The 17,126-nt window shown below is 39.9% G+C and overlaps 1 protein-coding gene and 1 pseudogene across 4 annotated transcripts in view; both read right to left on the bottom strand.

The window, feature by feature from the left end:
• The window catches only part of LOC123809204 (NACHT, LRR and PYD domains-containing protein 1-like), a 61,025-nt gene that overhangs the window by 29,035 nt on the left and 14,864 nt on the right, over window positions 1–17,126 (bottom strand). For all 4 annotated transcript variants that reach the window (XR_006783975.1, XM_045824126.1, XM_045824124.1 and 1 more), the window contains exon 4: window positions 5,193–5,363. Coding sequence is in view for 3 of the 4 variants with exons in the window: in XM_045824126.1 (XP_045680082.1) it covers window positions 5,193–5,363 (171 nt within the window). In the remaining variant the exon portion in view is untranslated. The remainder of the gene's footprint in view (window positions 1–5,192; window positions 5,364–17,126) is intronic.
• LOC123809465 lies at window positions 743–1,440 on the bottom strand (annotated as a pseudogene).

Raw genomic sequence — 17,126 nt, 5'->3', positions numbered from 1 at the left:
ATTTTGAGAAATTGTTTATTAAAGCTGGGGAAGGTGAAACAAAAGGAGGGCTTGCACTACAAGAAGCAAGAGCAGAAAGCCTAGAGGGGCTGCTTTGGCTCTCTGGAAACATTAGGGGGAAGAAGTGAGCCAAGGAGGAGCTGCTGTCAGCTCACTGGAGAGTCAGAGAAAAATGAGGCCTTGGAGACAAGTTCAGGGAGTTAGCCCAAGATCAGCTGCTGCTGCCCATTTCTCCCCTGATTGTAAGTCTCATGGAGACCCTTACAATTAAGATGAAAGAAAGAAGTTCATGCCTGAGAAAAGGTGTGTGCATATTTCAGAGACAGAGCCTGCCCAGCCCTCCCACTTTCACTTGTGTAAATTTGGGCAAATCAGTTAAACCCCCTTCAGTTCTTATCATCTGCAAAATGTAACTAATTGTCTCTGCTCTGCCATTTTCACAGGTCTTTTTTTGAGGCCCGAGAATGTATTCTTTGGAGTAGATACAGAATTGATATGAAGATTGTGAGGTTCTGTTGCTATATAAGCAGTACACTGTAGATTGGTGTCTTCCCACTTGGGTGTGAAGTTCAAGGTAGAATCAGGATTTCTGAGACCTTCTCAAAGGCCTTTCTTCCTGGATTCAGGTGGTTCTCACTGGAATGGTTTTAGGCAAGGTGGCACAGCCTCAAGTAGTTATTGGAGGTCCCAAAGCCTAGATTTATTTTCTTTAAGTTCATGTCTTTTATGAGCCCACATACAATTACTTGTCTTCTGGTTTGTTGAGGCAATGCACCAGACAACATGTGCCACAATAATGTCTTTCCAAGTGGCTGGCTACAAACAATCCATCACCACATTCATCTGAAGGGCTCTGCTGACCTATGTGACTAATTTCTCCATTATTTTCCACTTCATAGTGTTTCAGGACTGCCAGCTTAGCCTTCTTCCTCTTATGCTAATTCTTCCCAGGACTGGTGTAAGACTTCTTTTTTTCTTTGTTAGCACCACCACAATCTCAATAGAAGCTGAAGAGTGGACTCCTTTTGAATGCTGTAGTGAAAGTACGTCCATCTTCCAGTTGCTTGCCAGCAAAGATCAGTGTTTCTGATCAAGAGAAATTCCATTCTTATTCTAGATCTTGGCCTTTACATTTCTATTGTATCTGAGTGTTCAACCTCAGGAGCCATGGTCTTCCCCATAAAGGTTTATATGAAAATCTGTTTCTAGGTGGCGATTCCACTGCAGATGGTGGATCAGAAAAGTCAAAGCCTGGATTTGCCACCATCTTCTGCTTGCTCAACTTCTTCTACCTAGTCCTTCTTCAGTGAGCAATTGCTTTACACTCTCCTTTCTTCTAAACTTTTCACACTTCCTTTTCTTCACTAGGAGCCTAGCTTGCATTCTGTGATCTATCATTAGCAATATGGCTGAATGACTTACCTTCTGACCTCCTATCATATCCCTCTAGCTAACTCCCACCTCTGCCCTTCTCCCACTCTCCCACTCTCACTCCCACCTGAGTAACAAGGGCAGGAGCTGTAAGCTGCAAATAGACATAGTTTCAATTTTTCCTTTGTAATGCAGATAACTTTTATTTTATTCTCTTGACTACTTTTCTGGATACAGCCCCCAGTGTAATGTTGAATAAACAGGGGCCAAGTGAAAGTTCCTAATCTTAGAGGAAAGTATTCTTTCAGTAATAAGTGTAATGTTAGTTGTGGGATTTTCATTAGTGGTCTTTATTAGGCTGAGAACGTTCCCACGTTTTCCTCATTTGTTGAGTGTTCTTAATGTGAAAACGTGTTGGAGTTTTTCAACTACTTTTTTATGTCTATTGAGATGATCATTTAGCTTTTGTCCATTATTCTTTTAACATGATGTATTGGATGGATTGAGTTTCCTGGGTTAAATTGACTTTGCATTCTTGAGATAAGTTCAAGTTGGTCATAATTTACTATTCTTTTGATATGTTTTTCACATTTTATTGAGGATTTTCATATTTGTATTCACAAGAGATATTGGCCTGCAGTTAATTTTAATACCTTGTGATGCCTTTGCCTTTGTTTGTCTGCTTTGATAGCAGGGTAATGCTGCCATCATCAAATGAGTTGGAAAGTATTCCCTCTTCTATTTCTGTCTTTCTTTTGCAGAGTTTGAGAATATTGGTGTTAATTCTTCTTTAAATGTTTAGTGGAATTAATCAATGAAACCATATGCAAATGGGCTTTTCTTTATAGAAAGTTTCCTCCCTCCCTCCCTCCCTCCCTCCCTTCCTTCCTCTAATTCAATCTCCTTACCTGTTAAAAGTTTATCTAGATTTCCTAAATCTTCTTTTGTCAGTTTCAGTAGTTTTCATTTTTCTATGAAAAGGTCCATTTCATTTAGGTTATATAATTTGTTGGCTTAACATATTTTATAAAGTTCCCTTTAACTCCCTTTAAAATTTTTCTATGAGGACAATTGTGATGACCTCTCTTTTATTCCTGATATTAGTAATTTGCATGATCTCTGTTTTTACCTAGGCAGTCTAGCTAAACATTTGTTAATTTTTCTGATCTAGGCAAAGAACTAACTTTTGGTGTCATTATTTTCTGTATTGTTTTTGTGTTTTCTGTTTTATTTCTTTCCAGTCTAGGTTATATTATTTTGTTTGTTCAGCTTGCTTTTTGTTATATTTGCTCATTTTATTGTTGTTTCTTTTGATTCTTAAAGTGGAATGTTAAGTTATTGATTTGAGATTTTTCTTTTCATGGTCTCTCCCTCTACCATCTTCATCCTTCTTTGTTAAATACATGATTTTTTAAAAGAACTGTGTCATTTCTTGAGAAAAATTTGGGCAGAAACTACATATCTCTACCCCCACATACACAGCCTTCCCCAATACCATCATTGGGCATCAGAGCAGAACATTTGTTGCAATCAGTGAACCTACATTGACACACCATAAACACCCAAAGTTCATAGTTTCCTTTTGTTGTTTTATATTCTATCTTTTTTATATCCTCACCTGAGGACATTTTTCATTGCTTCTTAGAGAGAGATGATATGAGAGAGGAAGGGAGATAAAGAAATCTCAATATGAAAGACATCATTGATTGGTTGCTTCCACAATGCCCCTAGACCAGGGATTGCATGTCCCTGGACTGGGAATGGAGCCCACAGCCAAAGTATGTGCCCCGACAAGGAATTGACCCTGCAACCTTTCAGTTACAGGACAATGCTCCAACCATTTGAGCCACACTGGCCAGAGCTATATTCTTTGGTTTTAAACAAACATAAAATAATATATACCAACCATTATACTGTTATACAGAATAGCCACTATGTTGTGTCTATTCATCCTCACCTCCCCCAAATCCTGTCAGTTGCTAATCTTTTTACTGTCTTCATATCTTTGCCTCTTAAAGAACCTCACATTGTTGCAATCATACAGTATGTAGCTTTTCAGATTGTCTTTTTTTTTTCACCTAGTAATATGTGTTTAAGTTTCCCCCATATTTTTATAACTTTATGGATTATTTTTTTCTCCACACTGAAAAAATATTCCATTGTATGAGTGTACTACAGTTTATTTACCTGCTAACTGAAGGATAGATTGGTTGCTCTCTAGTTTTGGCAATTACAAATAAAGCTGCTGTAAACATTGGTGTGCAGGTTTTTGTGTCAACATGGGTTTTCAACTCATTGGGGTAAATACTTAGGACCATGATTGTTGAATAACATGGTAAGGCTGTGTTTACTTCTGAAGGAATCTGCATAGGGGCCTTGTCATTTTACATTCTCACCAGCAATGTATGAGGGTTCTTGTTTCTCCACTAACTTGTCAGCATTTGGTGTTCTGTTCTAGATTTTGGCCATTCTAATGGGTGTGTATTTGTATCCCTTCTTCTTTTTATAATCTTGGCATTGATGTTTATTCATGTCTCTCTAAGCACTAATTTGGCTTATTAGGTAAGTTTTAGTATATTATGTTTTTCTTTTCATTCATCTCAAAACATTTTTAAATGTCCATTGTGAATTCTTCATTGATGCATTATTTCTTTATGAATATGTTGTTTCATTTCTGTGTATTTGTGAATTTCCTAAATTTTCTTCTGTTATTAATTTCCTAATTAATTCTATTATATTCTGGGAATGTAATTTATATGATTCAAGTTCTTTTAAATTTGTTGAGATTTACTCTATGGGGCATCTCATTTTTGTATAGAGCTTTATTTGATACAAGCTTGACTATACCATTTGGATAGCTCAAAAAGGCTTGAAATAACATGCACAAAATCCCACCCATGCCATCCTACCCCTCACCCACTCCTCTGCCAGTATTTCCCATCTCAGTGAAGGTGCCACCATCCCATGCATTCCTCTGGCCTGAACCTAAGATCTCCTTTTATGTCTCCATCTTCCTTGGTCTACAATTATAATCTATTACTCAGTCTGGCTGATTTCACATTTTTCTGCTAACCTCTTAAATTGATTCACTTCTTTCCATTTCTGTGGCCAACACTGTTATCTCAGATGCTACCATTTCTTGTGGGAACTCTTACAGTGTCTCTTCCTGCAAGTTCTCACCATCTTTACAGGAACTACTGAATTTTGCTATGAACTGGCTTCCCAACCTCTACTTTTGCTGTCCTCTATTCCATTTTTCTTACTGCAGTCTGTTTCTACTTTAAATATGTACTGATCTGATGAAACTTTTGACTATAATCATATTGTATTAAAGAAAATACCCCCAGATTCCATCGGGGCCTTGCATAGAGGGTCTGGCTGCATGATCCCGGTAGCCCCTGTTGCTTCTTCGCTCTCCATCCTCCAGCCTCACTGGTCAGCTTTCAATTCCATGAAAGACCATCCTCCTTTCTACCACATGGACTTTGAACTTTATTCCCTCCTGCTTCACTTAGGTAAATTCTCCATATTTTTCAGCTGTCCTTCAATATTCACTTTCTTAAGGTCGTTTTCACGAAAGGCCCTTATCTGGGCCTGTAAGCACACATGTGTTTGTGTGGATAATGGTAATCACCTTCAAGCACTGTGAAGATGGAATCCTGTGTTTGCTCACTATAGTACCCTTGGCCCCTGGCATAGTACATGGCCAGAGAGGGGCTCAGAGAATGTTGAATACAAAGACCACACCCCATTCTGCACTCAACTTCTATCTTGAATCTCCTCTCCATCCCTGTTTCTGAACAGAACCGGCCCAAACTCACCTCAGGGTCTCCAGGTGGCAGTGAGGACACTTCAGAGCCTCACAGAGAGTCTGTACTGCAGAGCAGCTCAGGAAGTTTCCACTCAGGTCCAACTCTTGCAGGCTTCCAGGGACATTGAGAATGGAGAAGAAAATCTGCCACCAGGCATTTGTAAATGGGCCCAAGCTGAACCTGAGGGGGAGAGGACCAGGAGGGATGAGAGCTGTGTTTGAGGGTGTCAGGTCATAGCCCAGAACAACACAATTGGTTTGGATCATCTGAGCACCAGTCTGCAATAGGCAGAGTGACCCCCAAGGCTCACCAGCCTCCCCAACTGCCCCTCTGCTCCCACCATACTGGGTTAGGTGGCCCTCACCTGTGTGGCTTCTCATTGTACAGCCCCTGCCATTCTGTACTGCAGTGTTCACATGGTGGGTCTGTTTCTATCTCAGTTTGGGAATTTCTTGTGGGCAGGGAAAGATGTTGTTCATTCTTTTGATCTGCAGTGCCCAGCACAGGGCCTGGCACAGAGCTAGGGCATGCAGACATTCTTCTTCTCTTCGATGCAGACCTGCCTTTCTTTCTATGGCACAGATGCTGTGAAGTTACGGTTCCCAGAAAGGAAAGGAGTTGGTGGGAGGAGGAAACAGAGTCTGGAAGTGGTGGTTTAAAGCTGAGTGTTTGATGCGAATGTTGATTATGACTATTTAAGCTGTTGTCCTGGTTTGCTTTCAAAAGACCCTTCACTTTCCATCCTCCAGCCTCACTGGTCAGCTTTCAATTCCATGAAAGACCATCCTCCTTTCTGCCACAGGGCCTTTGATCTTTCTTCCCTCCTGCCTTACTTAGGTAAATCCTTGTATTCTTCAGATGTCCTTCCATATTTGCTTTCTTAAGGTTGTTTTCATGGGAGGTCCTTATCTGGGCCTGTAAGTACACATGTGTTTGTGTGGTTAATGGTAATCACCTGTAAGCTCTGTGAAGCTAGAATCCTGTCTGTGTTTGCTCACTGTAGTAGCCATGGCCCCTGGCACAGTGCATGGCCAGTGACCCAGAGTGGGTCCTCTGTAGAGAGATGGGAAAGGAGATCATCTCAGGAGAGAACGTTTGATGATCAGCTGATCATTCCTGTGAGATTGTTAGGGTAGACTGCCTTGTAGAATTTCCACCAACTTAAATTCTACATTTTCACACATTATTTAAATGATTTCATCTACTGCCAGGGCTCAATGACACAAATACTATTTTAAGTTCCAGAGTAGCATCTTTATTTTCTTCTCAGATATCTCTACCTTGATAGCCCACCAGCTTCTTGACAAGTATAATATTTTCCCAGTTCCATTCATCCTCCCCCAGGTCTGCAGAGCTGTGCAGAAGTGAGGAGCAGAGGCTCTGGAGCCAGCTGTCAGCACATGAATTCCACTTGTCTGTGCCTCAGTCCCCTTGCTGCCAGCAGGGGACAAGAAGACCTAGTGCAGAGGGTTTTGCGAGGTGGTGAAAGTGCTTTAGAGAATTTCAAATATCTTAGTGAGGTTTCAGTGTTAATAGCTCTAAGACATATACACACTGCAATGGTACAAACCAACTTATCGTTTGAAAGTTAATTGTTTTTTGGACATTCAGTTAGTTTTGGGAAAGTTGAAGAATACTTTTTAAAACTTTCTGGTTTGCTGAATATTTGTCAACCTTAATCTTTAATGAGAGGACTGAAATTAAAAAGTAACAATCTATTACCAAAATGCACAGTGCTTAATTACAAAGCAAATATGTGAGCTGCTTATCCTTACTGTCTTGTATTGGTCCTACTCTCCCTCCCACAGCCTTGGGCCAATCTTTGTCATTTCTTCAGAAACTTCTTGCTTGTTTAGAATATCCTCCTTGCTATTATTCTCTTGCCTTGCCTGGCTGACTCTGTATCTTTTTCTTTTTTTAATTGTTGTGCAAGTACAGTTGTCTCCATTTTCACCTGACCTTGGCCCCCTGGCCCACCCATCCCCACATTACGCTCTCAAACCTACCCCTTTTGGCTTTGTCCATGTGTCCTTTATACATGATCCCCAATGAACTTTCCCCTATTTCCCCCATTATCTCTCCTCCCTGTCCTCTGGTTACTGTTAGTTTGTTCTTTAATTCAATGTTTCTGGTTATATTTTGCTTGCTTCTTTCTTTTGTTAATTAGGTTATATTTATAGGTGAGATCATATTGTATTTTTCTTTCACTGCCTGGCTTATTTTGCTTAGCATAATGCTCTCCAGTTCCATCCATGCTGTCTCGAAGGGTAAGAGTTCATTCTGTCTTCTGCTGTGTAGTATTCTATTGTGTAAATGTATCATAGGTTTTTAATCCAACTAAAATCCCCCTGCCCATATGAGCTGCAGCCTCTGACTTTCCCATGGGAGTCCCTCCAGACTCCATGTGACACCATCCATTGCAAACTCTCTTCTTCATTGTGGTGCCCTTGACTCCTCCTGCTACTCACCTCGCCTCTGCCTCCGTGCCTGCCCAGGGTACTTCCAAGGCCACCACCACTTGTGACACCTGTACCCAGGTCTTTTAAAGACCAGTTCACCTTTGTAACCATAACAACTTGAAATAACCTAAGTGCCTGAGGAAAGATAATGGTCAGATAGTTGTAGCACCTTTCCTATGGAACACCATATGCTCATTCAAATGGCATTGTATCAGGCTACTTCCTAACATGAGAGGAAAGTCTTGATATAAAAATAAAGAAATAAAGCTGACTGTAAAATAAAACATACAATATGGCTCAGTGTTGTTCTAGAAATGTGCATAAAATGAGACTAGATTATATATACCTCCATTTTTAAAACTGTATTTTATTGATTATACTATTACAGTTGTCCCAGTTTCTCCCCCTTCAGTCCCTTTCACCCAGCACCTCCCACTCCCTCAGGTAATTCCCAAACCTTTGTTCATGCCCACAGGTCATGCATAAAATTTCTTTAGCTACTCCATTTCCTGTATTGTACTTTACATCCTCATGGTTATTCATAAACTACCTATTTGTACTTCCTAATCTTCTCACTTATTTACCCATTCCCCCACATCTCCTCCCATATGGGCCCATGAAAACTTTCTCTGTATCCATGATTCTTCCTCTGATCTTCTTGTTGCCTTAGTTTGTTTTATTAGATTCAGTTGTTAGATATGTCTTAATTGGCATTTAATTTTTTTTAAATACGTCTCTTTAACATTTAATATAATGTATGAAACATTTTGGTGATGGTGGACTCCTTTAGTTTCTTCTTATCTGGGAAGCTCTTTGTCTCCCCTTCGATCCTAAATGATAGCTTGCTCAGTAGAGCTATCTTGTCTGTAGGTCCCCGCTTTTCATGACCTTGAATATTTCTTGCCAATCACTTCTAGCCTGCAAAATTTATTTTATTTTTTATTTTCTTCTACATTTTTATTATTTTTATTGATATTTGAATACAGTTGTATACATTTTCCCACCGCCACTTTCCCCATCCACCTCAACCCCCCACCCTCTATCCTGCCTGCTTTTGGCTTTGTCCATGGGTACTTCATACAGGTTCTTTGATGACCCTTTCCTTTCTTTTCCCCATTATTTCCTGCCCCCATCCTCTCTGTTTACTGTCAATTTGTTCTTAATTTCAGTGTCTCTGATTATATTTTGCTTGCTGGTTTGTATTGTTAATATGGTTCCACTTATAGGTGAGATCATATGGCACTTGTCTTTCACCATCTGGCATACTTCACTTAGCATAATGCTCTCCAGTTCCATCCATGCTGTCGCAAAGGGTAGGAGCTCCTTTTTTCTTTCTGCTGTGTAGTATTCCATTATGTAAATGTACCATAGTTTTTTGATCCACTCATTTACTGATGCATACCTCACCTGCTTCCAGCACTTGGCTATTGTAAATTGTGCTGCTATGAGCATTGGGGTGTATAGGTTCTTTTGAATTAGTCTTTCATGATTATTAGGGTATAATATCAGCACTGGAATTGCCAGGTCAAAAGGCACTTCCATTTTTAGTGTTTTTGGGAAATTCCATACTGTTTTCCACAGTGGCTGCACCAGTCTACATTCTCACCGACAGTGCACTAGGGTTCCCTTTTCTCCACAACCTGCCCAACACTTGTTATTTGTTGATTTGTTTATGGTGGCCTTTCTGACCGGTGTGAAATGGTATCTCAATGTGGTTGTAATTTGCATCTCTCTGATGGCTACTGATGTTTAGCATCCTTTCATATGTCTCTGGGCCCTCTGTATGTCCTCCTTGGAGAAGTGTCTGTTCAGGTCCTTTGCCCATTTTTTTAGTTGGGTTTTTACCAGAGGGAACACCAGATTGTGTTGATTATCAGGGCATTGTAATATAGTTTAATGTCAGGTATGGCGATCGCTCCTACTTTGCTCTTCTCTCCCAAAATTGCTGCAGGTATTCAGGGTCACTTATGGTGCCATATAAATTTTTAAAATGTTTGTTCTATATCTGTGAAATATTTCATTGGTACTTTAATAGGGATTGCATTGAATCTATAAATTGCTTTGGGTACTATGGGCATTTTAATATTAATTCTTCTAGTAAATGAACATGGTACATGCTTCCATTTATTGTGTCTTCCTTAATTTCTTTCTTCAGTGTGCTATACCTTATCAAATGCTGTTCCCACATCTATTGGTATGATCATGTGATTTTTGTCTTTTCTTTTGTTTATGTGATGTCTCATATTTATTAATTTGCAAATATTGAACCATCCTTGCATCCATGGGATGAGTCCCAATTGATCATGGTGTATAATCTTTTTGATATATTGCTGAATATGGTTTGCCAGTACTTTGTTGAGGGTTTTAGTGTCTATGTTCATCAGCGATATTGGCCTGTAATTTTCTTTCTTTGTTGTGTCTTTGTGTGCTTTGGGATTAGGATGATGCTGGCCTCATAAAAAGAGTTTGGGAGTTTTCCCTCTTCTTGGATTTTTTGGAATAGTCTGAGAAGTACAAGGATTAGCTCTTCCTTAAATCTTTTGTAAAATTCTCCTATGAAACCATCCAGCCCAAGGCTTTTGGGTGATGGGAGTTTTTTTGATTACTATTTCAATTTCATCAGCTGTTATCAGTATGTTCATGCTTTCTGCTTCTCCTTCTTTCAGTTTTGGAAGATTATATTTTTCTAGAAATGTGTCCATTTCACCTAGGTGTTCAAATTTCTTGGCATATAGTTCTTCATAGTAATTTCTTACAATCCTTTGTATTTCTGTGGTATCAGTTGTAATCTCTCCTCTTTCATTTCTGATTTTGTTTATTTTGGTCCTCTCTTTTTTCTTGATGAGTATGCTTAAAGGCTTGTTGATTTTGTTTATCTTTTCAAAGAATCTACTCCTGGATTTATTGGTTCTCAGAATTGTTCTTTTAGTCTCTGTGTCATTTAATTCTGCTCTGATCTTGGTTATTTTCTTCCTTCTACTTGCACTGGACTTCATTTCTTATTGTTTCTCCAGTTCTAGTAGATGTAGGGTTAGGTTGTTTATTTGAAAATACGTAGAAATGTTTCTATCTTTTTTAGGTAGGCCTGTCGTGCTATGAATTTCCCTCTCAGGACTACTTTCACTGTATCCCATAAGTTTTGGACTGTTGTGAGTTCATTTTCATTTGTTTTCAGAAACTTTTTGATTTCTTCCTTGATTTCATTCTTAACCTATTCATTGTTTAATAGCATGCTATTCAATCTTCATGAGTTTGAGCGTCTTTGAGTTTTTCCCTTGAGGTGGGCTTCTAGTTTCAAGCTCTTGTGGTCAGAGAAAATGCCTGATATAATTTCAATTTTCTTGAATTTGTTGAGGCTTGTTTCACATCCTTACATGTGGTCTGTCTTTGAAAATGTTGCATGTGAATTTGAAAAGAATGTGTATTTTGTTTCTTTGGGATGAAAATTTCTATATATATATCAGTTAAATCCATTTGGTCTAAGCATTGTTCAAGCCATAATATCCTTATTGATATTTTGTTTGCAAGATCTATATATTTTTAACAGTGGGGTGTTAAAATCCCCTAGTATAAGTATGTTGCTGTCTCTATCTTTCTTGAAGTCCTCCAGGATTTTCCTTATATATTTCAGTGCTCCTATGTTGGGTGCATATATGCTTATAATGTTTATGTCTTCTTGATGGATTCTTCCTTTGAGTGTTACAAAGTGTCCTTCTGGATCTCTTTTTATGGCCTTTGTTTTGAAGTATTATATGCTTCAAGTAGTATTTGTTTCAAATATAAGTATTGCTACTCTGTTTCCTTTTTTCCTGTCTGTTTGCTTGGAGTATTTTTTTTTTCCAAACCTTCACTTTCAGTTTGTGTAGGTATTTTGTTATGAGGTGGGTGTCCTGCAGGCAGCATATGAGTGGGCCATGTTTTCTTATCTATTCAGCTACCCTGTCTTTTGATTGGAACATTTAATCCATTTACATTCAAGGTTGTTATTGATAGGTACTTATTCATTGCCATTTTACTCCCTTTGTACATTTGTTCTTTTCTTTCTCATTGCTTTTATTCTTCTCAAAGCAGTCCCTTTAGCATCTCTTGCAGTGCTGGTTTGGAGGAGGTGTATTCCTTTAGACTTCTTTTGTCTGGGAAACTCCTTATTTGGCCTTCCGTTTTAATTGAGAGCCTTGCTGGATAGAGTAGTCTCAGTTGCAAGCCTTTGGTTTCATTACTTGGAATAGTCCTTGTCAATCTCTTCTGGCTTACAGTGTTTCCCTTGAGAAGTCAGCTGCTAGCCTTATCGGAGCTCCCTTGTAAGTTACTTCCTGCTTCTCCTTTCCTGCCTTTAAGATTCTCTCTTTATCTTTGAATTTTGCCATTTTAATTATGATGTGTCTTGCAGTGGGCCACTTTGGGTTACTCTTGATTGGGACCCTCTCTGCTTCCTCGACTTGTGTGGCTTTTTCTCTCATAAAATTAAGGAAGTTTTCCATCATTACTTATTCAAACAGGTTTTCTATTCCTTGTTCCCCTTCTTCTCTTTCTGGAATCCCTGTTATATGAATATTATTTTGTTTCATGTTGTCCTGCATTTCCTCTAACCCCTCTTTGTTTCCTTTTAGTCTTTTTTCCTTTTCCTGCTGTTTTTGGGAATTTTTTCTTACATTGTCTTCCAGCTCACTGATTTAATTTTCTGCTTAATTGATCCTACTTTGATTCTTTTTATTATGTTCTTTAATTCAGAAATTGTATTCTTTATTTTCTCTTTGCCCTTGTTGATTGCTTCTATGTCCTTTTTTATGCCTATATAGTTTGCAGTAAGTTTCTGATAGTTTCCCTGTAGTTTTTGGTAGTTAGCACTGAGCCCATTGAGCTTCTTTATAACTATTGTTTTGAACTCAATATCTGATAGCTGACTTGTCTCTATTTCATTTAGTATTCTTTTTGAGGATTCCTCCTTTCTTTTTGATTGGGGATTGTTTCTTTGTCTTCCCATTTTTTTTTTGTGGGACTCTTATTATTTCCATCTGCTTCTTAAATTGGTCTGTTTTGATTTCCTGACTTTGTGGTATGAACTTTCATGGTAAAATGCCTGTGAGATTCAGTGGTGCAATCTCCTTGATCACCTGAACTTGATGCTCTTGGGGTGCCCCTTATGCAGTGTATGCTGTTTCTCTGGATGTAATTGTGTTTTGATTGTTGTTGGGTCTTTCTTTGGTGGGTCCTTCCCTCTGGCTAGTTGACTGAGCATCACTCTGCCCACCACGTCTTGTGTGCTGTTGTGCAGGTGCTGCCACAACAAAACCACAAAGCCCAGGAAAGAAACCCACACCCGCAAATGTAACTCCCCTCCACAATCTCAGTATAAACAGCAAATGAACCAGTATTGATAAGAATATAAAGAGATTACGGCTATTATAAGAAAGGAGAGCAGATATGAGAAGACCTACTGAAAGACAAATGCTTTTGAGAGGGTAGAGGGAAGATCACTAATAAGAATTGGGAATTGGAGCAATAGAAAGAGAGAAGGTAAAATTTACCTCAAGAATAAAAAAGGGAATGAAGCATGTGTAATGCAGTATGAGATGGGAACTATATAGTATTGGGATTAAACACAAATTAAAACAATATAAATAAAGTGATAGAGAAAAACAAAAAGGAAGGGAAATAGTAAATAATAAAAATATAGGAGCCAAACTGGAGAGAAAGCTCCATCACAGTACTATCAACAACAAATGAGCTAAAATTAGTATAGATGGTATGGGAATAAGAGGGAAGAAGAAACAAAGAAAAGTCTAAGAGATGTTTAGAGGAGTGGGAAATGATTTTGAAATGACAGAAGGAGAGAGAATACTAAGAATGAGGAACAAAAACCAGGCTAAGAGAGGAAAAAATTAAAATTTGGGATGTAGGGAAAGAGAAAAAAAGGAGCATAAAAAAATAAAAGGACAAGATAAAAGGGAAATAGAAGGAAGATAAAAAGAAAAAGAATAGGCTAAGATGGCAAAATTAAAATTTGAGATGAAAAAAAGAGTAGGAGAGAGAACCAGTAAAATTTGGTATTTGAAATGCAGAAATAGTTAAGTTGTAGAGATACAACTGAAAAACAATGCAACAACAACTACCTTACCCACAATCAACTAGCAAAGATTGTTAAAGGTGGAGAGAGAATGTGGGTATTTTAAGAGCAGGGAAAAAAGATATGAGATGACCCTTGACAAGAAAATTGGTTTTGTGTATCTGGATGGGAGAGAAACAGTAAGAATGTGGAATGGAAACAAGGTGTAGCTAGAGAGAAAACAAAATATGAAATGAAAACAATGCGAGGAAAGAAGAAGGTAAAATGGGCTAAGAGGAGGGAGGGGCAACATATGTGAATTGAAGTACACTTCAGTATAAAATCTAGTGACTTAATATGTACAAACTTGCTAGACAAGAAATGAATGTTAAAAATCTATGCAGGAAACAATCTATGGCAAATCATGAAGACCACAGTGGCTTTCTTGTAGCCCCTTTGTATTTACCACTGTTTTCTTTTCTGTCTGGATCTGCCTCTGGTGATGTCAGATGTTAACCCTGTCTGACCTTAGCCAGCTTGTTCAATACATCCAGGGATCTGCTGACCCTGGCTGTCTCCTTTGATTGTTAATCTGGTCAGTCTGCACTCAGCAGTCAGGTTTAAGTGCCATAGGGTGTGGCCAAATCTCAGCAGTGGGGGCTATTTTTTCTTCTCAGGATGCTGCTGATCAGAGGGAAGTGGTCTGCCTGACCAGGATGGTTGCTGCATATGGAGGTTTGCTCAGAACCAGGATCCTGGAGCTATTCTCTCAGTTCTCTGCCCAAGGCCTCCATCACCAGACTCTCCTGAAGTCTCTCTAGACTATTCTGCCCTGCCTTTGGCAGGGATCTAGTGTCCCTGGTTCTTTCCTTCAGTTGTTCATCTAGTCACTCTGCACTTAGCAATCAGGCTTAAGCACCACAGAGCCAGGGAAGAGACCTTGTTTCCCCTCAGGCTGCTGCCACTTGGAGGGGAGTGGTCTGCCTGAGCATGAGAGGTGCTGCTCTCTGGGGGATGACTCAGCACCAGGATCCTTGACTGTACACTCTCAGTTCTCTCGCCAAGGCTTTAGTCCTTGGTCTTTCCTCAGGTGTCACCAGCCCATTCTACCCCTACCTTTGACAGAGCCCAGGGTAAATGGCTACAAATGAAAATTTGAGCATTGGCCCTTTAAATGGCTCTTGTATCTCCAGCCATCTGTCTCTGCAACCTTGCTGTTTTTTTGCTGCTCATTGTTGTGTGTGTACTTTTGGGGGCTCAGGTGCTATAGGCTGGGAATCCTAGCTTAGGGTTTAGACCCCATTCTTCTCACAAGGAATCCAACTGGCCACTTAATTATCCTTCTGGCGCTGCCACCTGTGGCTGCCCAGCCAGCCCTCTCGAGTCTCTACCACACTCCTTACAAGACAGGTTGTGCTGAAGCTGGTTCTTCTGTCTGTCCAAAGTCACGTGGCTTCTGTCTGGTTATTGCTCAGTTGTTTGTTCCAGGTGGTTTCTCCACAATTGTGTTGTAATTCCAGATTGGCACTGGGAGGTCAGTGTGACTTCTATCCACTCTACCATTTTCCCTTTCCCCTTGCAAAGTTTCTTTTCAGAATTAGCTGACAGTCTTATGGGAACTCTCCTGTAGGTAACTAACTGCTTTTCTCTTGCTGCTTTTAAGACACTCTTTATCATGAACACTTAGCATGTTAATTATGATGTGTCTTGGAGTGGGCTACTTTGCATCCATCATAATTGAGACTCTGTGTTTCCTGGACTTGTATGTCTATTTCCTTCACAAAATTAGGGAAGATTTCCTTCATTGTTTTTTCAAATAGATATCCAATTTCTTCATCTTTCTCTTGTCCTTCAGGCACCCTTGTGCTGGGAATGTTGGAATGATTGAAGTTATCCTAGAGGCTTCTTCCATTCTCTTTCTTTTTTTAATTCCTTTTTTCATCTTGCTCTAATTGGTTGTTTTTTTTTTCTTCCTTATGTTCTAAATCAGTTATGTGATTCTGGCTTCATCCACTCTACTGTTTCCCTGTAAATTGTTCTTTGTTACAATTAGTGTATCTTTGGTTCTGATGGGATCTGCTTTATGCTGTTGAGGTCCTCACTAAGTTCCGTGAGCGTTCTTATAACCAGTGTTTTGAAGTCTGCATCTGATAGGTTACTTATTTCCATTTTGTTTAGTATTTTTCTGGAGTTTTGATCTGTTCTTTCATTTTGACCATTTTTTTTATTTTCTCATTTTGGCAGTCTTCCTGTGTTTGTTTCTATGTATTAGGTATAGCTTCTGTGACTCCTTGTCTTGTTAGAGTGGCCTAATGTAATAGGTGTCCTGTAGAGTTCAGTTGCACAGCGACCCCTATCACCCAAGCTGCATACATGAGGTGTGCCATTTGTGTTGGCTGAGTACATCATCCTCTTGTAGCTGAGTCTTGATTGCTCTTGACCAATCAACTGGAGGAATTTACCCAGGCCAGTCAACTGCAAATGCTGGCTAGGACCACTGACCACCAAAATCTGCCCTTTGTGGAGTATCAGCTGTGTAGGGGCAGGGTGGTGGTGCTCCAATTGATTGGTAGTTGTTTACTCAGTGTGTAGGTTTTGATGTTTCCTGGGTGGTGCAGGCCAACGTCTGCTCCCACCAGTGTTCTGCCTGGCGCCACCCTGCATGAGCTACAAAACAATCTACAGATGACTGCTACTTTTGCTGAGCTTGGAAATTGCAGATGAAGCCAAGCTGTGGACCTAGGCTGGCTGCTGCTAGTGTGAGTCCTGGGGACACTTAGCAAGAGGTATGAGGACTGGGAACTAGCTGAGGTCGGCTGTTGCTTGTTTGAGTTAATTGAGGAAGTTGTGAAGCATTAGCTAAAAGTAGCCATTCATATAGAACAGCCACTGAAAACAGCTTGAGTGGGTCTACAAATTGGTGTGGTGGAGCCTCAGAGGATCTCCACAGCTGGCAAACAGTGTTAGGCAGGTTGATGGAGTATCATATATGGCACTGATCTGCTGGCTCTGTGGTTCTGTTAAGGGCGAAAGTTAAATAAAGCAATATGGTCTGTGCCTGACTCACTGTCTCAGAGAAAGCTGGCCCCCAAGTCTCATCTTGATGCCAGATATTTGTCCCCCTGCCCCATATGCCACTGGTGCTCTTCAAGCTGCCTCTCTGGTGTTGTGGCTCTTTAGGAGTGAGTCTGAGCAGGTCTGTGTGTGGGCCCTTTAAGAGGAACTGCTTTGGACTCCAGCAGTTTCTTTCACTGACTCGGTCCCTGATGGTTTTGCAGCCAGAAGTTAGGGGAAATTATCTTCTTGGCACTGGAACCTTGTGCTGGGGGCTCTGACATGAAACTAGGACCCTTGCTCCCAATATCTCTCCCAAAATTTTATTCATGACATGTGAGTGTGGGGCCAGTCAATGCCATGTCTTGTCTCTGGTCCTCCAAC

The sequence above is a fragment of the Phyllostomus hastatus genome, unplaced genomic scaffold, assembly GCF_019186645.2.
Source record: "Phyllostomus hastatus isolate PE091 unplaced genomic scaffold, TTU_PhHast_1.1 phas_scaffold_55, whole genome shotgun sequence".
Lineage (NCBI taxonomy): Eukaryota > Metazoa > Chordata > Mammalia > Chiroptera > Phyllostomidae > Phyllostomus > Phyllostomus hastatus.
The sequence above is the reverse complement of the archived record's forward strand: the minus strand, read 5'-3'. Positions and strand labels throughout refer to the sequence as shown.